The sequence below is a fragment of the Sinocyclocheilus rhinocerous genome, unplaced genomic scaffold (genome assembly GCF_001515625.1).
Source record: "Sinocyclocheilus rhinocerous isolate Xijiao unplaced genomic scaffold, SAMN03320098_v1.1 scaffold1245, whole genome shotgun sequence".
NCBI lineage: Eukaryota > Metazoa > Chordata > Actinopteri > Cypriniformes > Cyprinidae > Sinocyclocheilus > Sinocyclocheilus rhinocerous.
The window spans coordinates 509,065-519,646 of record NW_015627632.1 but is presented as its reverse complement, the minus strand read 5'-3'; the positions used below and the strand labels follow the sequence as shown (position 1 = coordinate 519,646).

Here is a 10,582-nt window from a genome sequence, read left to right as displayed (position 1 = left end):
ATAAACACATTTCATTACATCAAATACACAAAATAATGTTATTTTAGCAACATCATATGACCCCTTTAATGTGGGAGAGACGAGTGAGTAGGCTGGTTCGCCTGTGATACAGCTGTTCTGATTAAAAGTTAAGACAGAGCGTCTTTTGTCTGTCATTCTTCAAACATTACAGTAGACATATTTTGGTTTACAAAATGTATCGTTTCATCAGTTAGTCACGTTAGCACTCGGCTAAAGTGTTCACAGTTTAGCAGCTAAACTTTAGCTGTGGGCACGATTCGCTTGCATAAGTGTTTTTTTATTTGATGTCATTATTATAAGAACGGATTGGAGCACTATATTATTGTTTTATACAAAGGTGCTTTGTCAATGGTAGCGCTCACTAACTTGCTCAAAGACTCCTCTCTGTGCATATATATATATATATATATAGGATAATATCTATTATAGCTACTACATTTTACTGATCCTAGAGTTGTTAGAGTGTTTTCTTGAAATATATTTTGTTTATATAAATCCTCTCTGACACTGGGTAAGGAAATTTTTTCTATAAACTCTTTTTAGATTCTTTGGCCTCTTAACAGGACCATCTTACAGTGTACATGAGTCCCAGAAGGCCAGTCTAATAGTTTGCTACATAATTACATTTTCAGGGCACAAAACAAAAACATGATTTCCATCATTTGGCTAATCAATCCTTTCCACTTTCCATAAGCTATTCAGGCTGTCTGTCATTCAAAACCATCATAAAATAGTGTAAAGTGGAAAAAAAGTGAAAGCATTAATGATGATACATTGCTGTAAAAAAAAAAAAAGGCTGATAAACCTGCTCGATGTACCATAAAGCATTTCAAATATTCAACACAAAAATATTTTTGAACCAAACGCATTCTGGTGTTCATCCAGGATTAATATTGCCTCCGTGCAAATAAAACACGCTCCTTTTCACACTCATTTCTTCACAAGTGGTTTAGGCATTTCAGATTTTGCCATTACACATATGGCCAACACTGAGAGTAAAGTGCTCTGGAAGTTTTAAAATAATATAGAGAGAAAAAGGAAAAAAAAACTGCAAAAACATCCTTCTTTGGGATTCCTTAAAAGAATAGTCCTCCCAAAAAATGAAAATTTGCTGAAAATGTACTCACATTCATGGCATCCATGATGTAGATGAGTTTGTCTCTTCATCGAAACAGAGAAGTTTACATTACATCACTTACATTACATTGCATCCAATAATGGATTCCTCTATAGTGAATGGGTGCCGTCAGAATGAGAGTTCAAACAGCTGATAAAAACATCACAATAATCCACAAGTAATCCACACAACTCCAGGCCATCAATTACCATCTTGTAAAGCCAAAAGCTGCATGTTTGTAAAAAACCCAGTGGGCTCCCCCAAAGTCCACGGTATAGTTTGAACACTGGGCTTATGGAAGGGAGGGGTTTGCTCTGAACTTGCTTGGAACAAATCGTTTAGAAATCATTGGCAAATGACTCTAATATTAAATGTATATTCTGAGAAAATTACAATGTTTTCTGACCTTAGATGCATTTAAACCTGTTGTAGGGGACTCCAACACAATATTAGGACACTTTAAAATACCATATGACCTGCTCTTTAACCTAGGAACATGACTGATGTACCGTGAACAATTTAAAGTAAATTTGAGATCCAATTTAGAGCTTAATAGTCAAATTTAGAGCTTAATCCTCATATTTAAGATCATTTCCATCTTGCAAGTTCTTTCATGAGTGCTGACCTCCACATCTCATCACATTCAATTGACTCTATAAAGAATGTAAACAAAGAAACTGATTAAACAAAAACTGACAGGAAACACAGAATTTATTCCATGATGTAGATGAGTTTGTCTCTTCATCGAAACAGAGAAGTTTACATTACATCACTTACATTACATTGCATCCAATAATGGATTCCTCTATAGTGAATGGGTGCCGTCAGAATGAGAGTTCAAACAGCTGATAAAAACATCACAATAATCCACAAGTAATCCACACAACTCCAGGCCATCAATTACCATCTTGTAAAGCCAAAAGCTGCATGTTTGTAAGAAACAAATTTATCAAGAGATTTTTAACTTCAAATCATTATTTCTGGCTAAAATATAAGTCCTCTATCCATAATATTACTTTGTCCAGCGAAAACGTCATCTTGTCTGAATCAGGAGAGAAATATGCAGAGATCAAGCGAAAACAGTCCAAAACAAGAGTTTTCTTTCTTTTTTTTTTTTTTTCTCGCTTTTTTAAGCTTATTTTGTGAGAGGGCACCCATTCACTGCAGAGGATCCACTGGTGAGCAAGTGATGTAATGCTAAATTTCTCCACATCTGTTGAGAAGAAGAAACAAACTCATCTACATCTTGGATGACTTGAGGGAGTAAATTTTCAGCAAATTTTCATTTTTGGGTGAACTATTTCTTTAAGTGTCAAACATCAATTATTCTCAAGTGCCTCTGCTACATATAAACTTGAACACAATCCATCTGTCGCACCTGTGCCCTGCACAGACGCTTCTAAAAACAAACCTCTGCAAATACGCAGAGAAGCCCATGTGACAAAACTTTCAGGAGACGAAGAAGACAGGACAATATAAATACATCTACAATTAAAAATAAGGTGCTGGATTGATTATACATTTCATATTCAGTAATAACATATAAGCTAACAGGATTTGATTACTGCAATACATCTGGATTTGGTTATGGCAGGGGGACACAGCTACTACATGTTTATTGGCTGAAGAGCTGTTCCAAAACTTTGCAATGCTCATGTCCCACATCACCCTCTGCTGTGAGTTCAGTACCTATCAACATTTCATATGGCAGCTAATGGGAATCTCAACTGGTTAGACTAAACCGACAAAGCGTAAACATCTATGGCAAGAGTGTGTGAAATGCAGAAATGCGATGCTAAATGCTAATCCTGTAGCTCACAAAAATGTATTAAACAACTAAAATAATGAGAACATTTCTTTCTGTAATACGAGAAGCTTATTTGAACAGTATATAAAATATCTCTATGAGAATAAGATAAGTGAAAATTTGCACAGTTTAAAAGGAATATTCAGTGTCACACACTGTTCAAACACCCGCTGGAAGTCTTAGACCTCACTCAGCATGTTTGGAAACCCCTATGAGAGTGATTCACATTGGATGTGAATCAAAAAGCTCATGAGGAGCTACTGCAAGCTTTGGGTTTCAGACAATAAACAATCAAAGGAACTTCAACCTTATATTCAAAACTAGTTGTTACCAGAGTTACCATTTTCAGTGGAAAACAGAGCCGGGGGAGATGGAAGACCTACGATAGAGTGAACGAAGGGTAGTGACTTGACCTGGTGGAGACTGGACGCCTCACCGGGAGGGGTCATGGGGTGGCTGGGTAACTGATTGGCTGGTGTGTCCATATCAGTTGACTTGGGGTCTAGGCCCACAAGGTTGGTGGCATCAGATACCACAGGGTTGCTGACCTGGAAGCACTTCTCCTTGTGGGCTTTGAGCATGTTGGAGAAGCGGAAACGCTGTCCGCAGACGTCACAGGGGTACGGCTTCTCGCCAGTGTGAGTTCGGCGGTGCCGTTTCATATTGGGCCGGCTCGTGAAGCTCTTTCCACAAATCTCACAGATATATGGTTTCTCTCCTGGAGCAGACAAACAGATGGAAGAACTTGGATTGAGAATATATTAATTATTTTTTATTAACTTTTTAGCTATTTTTACTTTTTAATGATAGTAAAAAAAACATAATTATCACTATTAATTAATTATTATAATTATATCTTATTAATATATTATAATTATTTAAAATAACTGAATAGTAAATACAGGTAAATAATATTACATATAACAATAAATATTTATTATATTTATTTATTATTGTATTATAATTGTTTATAATAAAAAATAGTCATATATTACTATTGTGTTGACTGTGATTATGATGGGCACCGAAGTGGTGATTCTCACCAGTGTGTGTCTTCATGTGTTCATCGAAGTATTGCTTCATGTTGAAGTCTTTCCCACACCACTGGCACATGAACTGCTTATGTCCGATATGGATGCTCATATGTGACCTCAGCTGGTATTTGTACTGGAATCTTTCACTGCAGTTCTACAACATGAGCAACAGCATCAGATACAGTAGATTATAATTTACATCTGTGCTCCTCTGCTTATAGTACTGGTACTAAATCTAATTGGATTTGGGATAACAACATTTGACAAAGTTAGAAATGATAAAATATTGGACACTGTTTAAAAGACTGGTTCTAATCTATTCATCAAAAATAGTGAAAAATAAATGCTTCCTGTTTTCCATTAAAAAATGTAATCAGCACAACTGTTATCAACATTAATAATAAGAAATGTTTCTTGAGCAACAAATCAGCATATGAGAATGATTTCTGGAGGATCGTGACACTGAAAACTGGAGTAATGATGCTGAAAATTCAGCTTTGCCATCACAGGAATGTTACATTTTAAAAAATATAATAGAACATTAAAGAAAAATAGAAAATGGTTATAAATTGTTTAAATGGGAGTTGACAATATTACATTTTTGATCAAATAAATGCAGCCTTTGAAAACACAAGATACTTTTTTTCGACTCCCCAAAAGTAGTACACATATGTGCACATGGTTACTCTAATAAGATCGAATGTGAATTGAACGGAAACATGACTTTTTCTGAGAAAAAGACACAAGATGCAACACCTGAAACTCTCGGGCCTATGACTGATAATCCGCATGACTGAACTCACCTCACACTTGAAGGGCTTTTCTCCAGAGTGCTGCAGAGAGTGCACTTTAAGAGACATGCTGCGTTTGAAGGACTTCCCACACGTTTCACAAGTGAATGGCATATCCTTAGTGTGAGCTGCAACAAAATTACAGACAAAATTCCTATTTTAAAAATGACGTCTGCTTCTTGTTTGCCTCAGAATGCTTATAGTAACAATTAACTGATAATAAAATGTATTAAAAACTTAATTTAACATCTTAATCACATGCCTCATTGCTCATTTTAAGGATAACAAGAGCGTTAGCTTGTGACACGGTTTAGTGTATAATAAGACACTGCATTATTACTGCACATACTCTGCTGTCAGTGTGAGATGAGCAAGTGTAACTTGTTGCCCTACAGCCAACTGAGTGGTTTTGGTAGAAGGAAGCATTTCTAGATAAGATATTTCCTCTCTGCTCTCAGGGCAGATTAAACAATACAGCCTCTGTCCTCGGCTTAGTCTGTTCTGGATGCTAAAGCAAGGTCACAGCGGCTCTTTTCCCCTGCTCAAAACAGAGCTGGATATTTCACTATTGTTTTGGACCAAGCTCTGGGAAGATCAAACTTCAGTACCGTATGGTATGAAGGCCAGGGTGTGCTTATTACATCTGCCTAAGGTTAATTTACACAACAATATGTCTTTGTGCATATGACAGAGCTGCTGTATTTTGCAGCATCTTGACTGCCACCTAGCTGTGACAGGCGGTGGTATTCTTTGATGTTAAAATGGATCCACCGGTTCATTTGTTAATGTAATGCACAATGCGGATTAGGTTAAAGTTAAAGGTGTGGCCTGCAAAGCAGAGGCTTCATTCATACCAGTTTTGTGAACAAGATAAATTGATTCATTGTAAAGATCCGACTCAAAAGAGTGATTCATTCACAAATCAGACACTGATACATCTTTCTGGACAGCTGAAGTGCATGTGAAAAGATTTTCAGTGAATAATTAATTACATTTCATTCTGTTGCTTGCACAAATCTAGCATATGGTCTTATTATAATTATAAGCCATTTATTTGCCGTTTGGAATCTTAAAGGAATAGTTCACCCAAAAATAAATATTTGCCTTCAAGCTATCCAAGATGTCGATGAGTTTATTTATTCACACAGATTTGGAGAAATTTAGCATTACATCACTAGCTCATTAATGGATCCTCTGTAGTGAATGGGTGCCATCAGAATGAGAGTCCAAACAGCTGATAAAAACATCACAATAATCCAGAGTAAATTTTCAGCAAATTTTAATTTTTGGGTGAACTTTTCCCTCAACAGCTTCAGTCCTTAATCACTTACATGACACAGAAAAAGAATGTCTAGAATATTCTTTAAAAAACAAAAATCACTTTTTGTGTTACTGCGAGAAATAAGAATTCATTCAGGTTTGGAATGACATAAAACTGAGTAAATAATGACAGAATGACCCAGTACTCACCAACCATGTGTTTCCGGACATGTGCCATGGTGTAGAACTTCTTTTCACAGATTTCACAAGAGAACTTTTTCTCAGCATATCCGTGGACAATCTTGTTGTGTTCGTGTAAAGACCACAGCTTTTTAAAAGCTTTTCCACAAGTCACACACTACAAAGGTCAGAGAATCTGAATGAATGGCATTAGACAAAACAGCTCTCCCTTAGGGGTCGATGGAAAACACAACAGTATTTTATCATTCTGAGAGAGTACCAAGAACTGCAGAAAATAAATAAAGACTGAATATTGCAAAGGGCACCTCTAACTTAAAATGAATTTATATCAAATTAAGCACAACAGCACAATTTCCTAAATTAGACTGAATTCCCCATAAGTACTCCATACAGCAGAGACAAATGGAGTTGGAGGTGGAAATGGCCTGGCAGACCTGCTTTAGTGGCAGAAAACAGCTGTTCTCCACACCCTAATACAGTTTGCGCCTATATATCATCCCAAATCTCTGGTCTATCATTCTGCTCTGCAATATGCATTCATAGCAGAGTACCAGAAGAGAATAGACATAATCCACCTTTAAACAGGGTAAAATGTGCTATAAGAAGACTATATAAGACTACATAAGACTATTATTATCAGATCAAAACTAGTGCACTGACAAAATTTTCCTGACAAAAAAAAGTTAATAATTATTTTCATGTTCTGACCGCTAACTGAAAATATACTAGTTTGTCTAAATATAATAAAAATAAACAAAAATGCATAATTTAAACACAATTAAATTTTTTTAAATTTAAACAATTTTAAATTTAGGGATCACAACATTATTAGGTAGTATGAACAATTTGTATTAATCTGGAGATTTGCTAAAAAAAAAATAGAATTAACAGTTTCTAAAAGATTGTTAAAAAGAAAGTAAATAAGCATGAAAAATTAAATATCCAATATTTATATATCCAATATTAACCAATGCTGTAATGCAATGCTATTCAAATTTTGGGGTCGGTAAGATTTTTTAATGTTTTTGAAAGAAGTCTCTCATGCTCACTAAAGTTGCATTTATTTGATCTGAAATACAAAAAACAGTAATATAGTGAAATATTATTACAATTAAAAATGTATTTTCTATTGAAATATATTTTAAAATGTAATTTATTCTTGCGATAGCAAAGCTATCAGTTAACTTTTATTTTATTTCAAGTAACAATTTTTTTTATTTTATATATATATAGTTTTAATTGTAGCTCCAGTTTTAGTTTTGTTAAATATAATAACTCTGATGGACATAAAAAAAAAAAAATAAAATCTTTATAGTTTCACTTGCTGCCACACCAGCCACCTGTGCAGACAGCAGCATGTGATTTCCAGTTGATATCAACATATTTAACATTTGCATGCTGCATTAACCTTTTACTTTTTTTCTTACCCACAAGTTGTTCCAAACCTGTATGAGTTTCTTTCTAAAAAAAAAAAAAAAAAATATATAATATATATATATATATATATATATAATCAAATTGGTTAATTTAACTATGAAATTGGAACTTTGTGAATAATGAGTGTCCCAGCTCTGTGGGCACAAATTTTGTGTGGGCCTACTTATGGGTTTTGTGTTTAAATTAGAGTGTTTTCACACTCGGTTTTGATGGCGGGGTCCAATTTAACTGTTGCTCCCTCCCGCTATCCCTGCATGTCTCTCTTTTTATTGTATAATTAGGAATCAATCACCAAGCAAACAAACCAAACTCTGACTTTGCACCAAATGCTTGTGTAAAATCAGCCTTATAGATTGACCTTATTAACGTGTACATGCAGACAAGTGTGTGTACCTGTATGTTTTTCTCACAGTTTGTCTGATGGTGTAGCAGCAACTCGCTCTCCAGTAAAAAGCGCTTGCCGCATTTATTGCAGATCTGCATGCGGTTGTGGGTGACGTTCATGTGCTTCTCCAAGTACCAGCGGTTGTTGAAAACACGAGGGCACTTTTTGCAGGAAAAGTGCTGCTTTTCTTCGAGCTTCACCTTCTGTCCCAGACTCTCCTGCTCTTTACTCCTCTTCCTCCCCTCCCTTAGTGTCGTGTCATTTAGCGTCGGTCTCATGGCCGTGGCACGCCGTCTTTCCACACTGGTCCGTCCTGTTTCTGGAATGTCCAGATTATTCTCTTCTTCATCCTCATCGTCCTCGTCATCGCTGCGATTTTCCATCCCTTCCTTTCTGTGTTCATATTCTTCTTCTTCGTCCTCACCAACATCTTCATTATCATCCTGTTCCTTACCCTCCACCGCATTGGGAAGATTGGATTGACGGTGAACGAAGAAGGATGAGGTACTTAAGGTGACGCCCTTGCCGTCAGACCCTTTAGAAACATTCAAAGTCTGGTTGTTGAGATTGACCTCCACAATAATCTGCTCTCTGTTAAAGGAGACAGAACTATCCTGGGATCCCACTTCATTTAGACCGACTCCTCCCTCCATTGTGCATAAGCCCCGCCCTCCTCCGCTAGCCACTCCCCCTCCAATGTCATCTTTTTTGTAGAAGTGTTTGGCTCGAGGGCTGGAGTGGACGCTAGATGAGTGTGTCTGCGTAACATCCCTACTGACACCACTGCCCTCTACAAGCAAAGAGAATGTACCCTTTCCTTGTTGTGTGTACATCTTCTCAAGCTCCTTCATCTTGTACATCTGACTGGACGAGACATTGCCTTGCCTGTCTGTGTCTGCCATCTCATTGGACCCAAGTAGCTTGTGGCAGGAACTCATTTGGAGCACAATGGCCACCTGTAGGACTTCAAAGATGGAGATATAGATGAAGCTGAGGATTTGGATACTCAGCACCTCAAAGGCCAGGTTTATGCAGTGCGGTGGTTGACTCTGGGAGAGGAGGGCCTGGAAGTAGGGGATGTGGTCACCCAGCACGTCCTTGTGGGAGGAAAACGTATGGTGGGACACCAGCACGGGGTCCACGTCGCTCAGGTGAGGCTGGTAGAGATGCCTATCCATTAAACAAGTGAAGTGCAGCGCTGCATCCTCCAGCAGAAAGAACTCAGCAGTAGTCCTCCCCACTAGGAGAGAAGACAGGAGAAAATATATATTAATCTTACAATTCATTAACAAATTTACAAATTAACAGAACAATTACGACGTATATCCACTTGGAAAACAGGACAAGAATAAACATTTTAGCTAGTAACTAGATTTGCATTTCTAGAATGAAGTGCTTGCAAGGTGGTAAATGCAACAAGCAAAATTGCGCATTTTGCAATAATATGACTTTTTTAATCTTTTATATTTTTTAAATATAACTATTTTAATGTGTTTTTATTTTTGGCTATTAACAGTCTGATTTATAGTATTCAATTCATAACTCTGATTCAATGGCTAATTTGTGTCACCATTACAAAACCGTCAAATTATTTATATACTATTTTAATATTTAGAATTAGTTTTATTTTTAGATTTTCAGTTTTCATTTCATAATTTAGTTTTAGTAATTTTGTTACGTGCTTTTGTCATTTTTTGTTTGTTTAATATTTTTATTTAGGTTTTTTTTTGTTTTAGCAATTTTAGTACTTCAGCTTTTCATATCTATGTTTTTTTTAGTTTTAAAGTTTGTCAATATTTAGATTTTATTTCAATTAACATATTTGTTTAACTTTTTCATAGAAATAACAACACTGGCTAATGTAAATCTTTATAAATCTTCATGTAAGTAAAAACATATAGGAAAATATTGCTGTTTATTATTTATATTGGTAAATATAAGTACAAATTATTCAATTCCTTGTCTTCATTATTCCAAAACTGTGGAAAATATGATTCATATGATTATTGTTAACTAGATTGTTTGCTGTATTTTAATACATTAAACATTTTGTTTGTACTTGGTTTAGTATTTGGTATCTACTTGTCAAAAAAGGTGGTTTGGTTGAAATGATGTTTCCTCCAATTTGAAATGATTCTTTTAAGCCATTTCAAAGCAAAATATTGCTGTATATATACAGTTTATAGTTTAAAGGGGTCATATGATGCGATTTAAATTTTTCCTTTCTCTTTAGAGTGTTACAAGCTCTTGGTTCATAAAGAAGATCTGTAAAGTTGCAAAGACTAAAGTCTCAAATCCAAAGAGATATTCTTTATAAAAGTTAAGAGTCAACCACACCTACCTAAAACGGCTCGTTCTAACACGCCCCCACATGTCTACGTCACGATGTGGGAAGATTTGCATAACACCGCCCAAATGTTCACACAAAGAAAGAAGGAGTAACTTTTATTCTCGCTGTAATATTGAAAAGTGAAAAGTGAAAAAGTGAAAAGTGACGTGACATGTGGCCAAGTATGGTGACCCATACTC

At 35.8% G+C, this 10,582-nt stretch overlaps 1 protein-coding gene across 2 annotated transcripts in view; it reads right to left on the bottom strand.

The window, feature by feature from the left end:
* Positions 1 to 2,408: 2,408 nt before the first annotated feature.
* Positions 2,409 to 10,582, bottom strand: part of LOC107733141 (zinc finger and BTB domain-containing protein 47-like) — a 25,731-nt gene continuing 17,557 nt past the window's right edge. For both annotated transcript variants that reach the window (XM_016544656.1, XM_016544665.1), the window contains 5 exons: positions 8,062 to 9,293; positions 6,241 to 6,388; positions 4,783 to 4,898; positions 3,989 to 4,133; positions 2,409 to 3,663 (listed from right to left, as the gene is read on the bottom strand). In XM_016544656.1, coding sequence (XP_016400142.1) covers positions 3,266 to 3,663; positions 3,989 to 4,133; positions 4,783 to 4,898; positions 6,241 to 6,388; positions 8,062 to 9,231 — 1,977 coding nt within the window. In that variant the 5' untranslated portion in view covers positions 9,232 to 9,293 and the 3' untranslated portion in view covers positions 2,409 to 3,265. The remainder of the gene's footprint in view (positions 3,664 to 3,988; positions 4,134 to 4,782; positions 4,899 to 6,240; positions 6,389 to 8,061; positions 9,294 to 10,582) is intronic.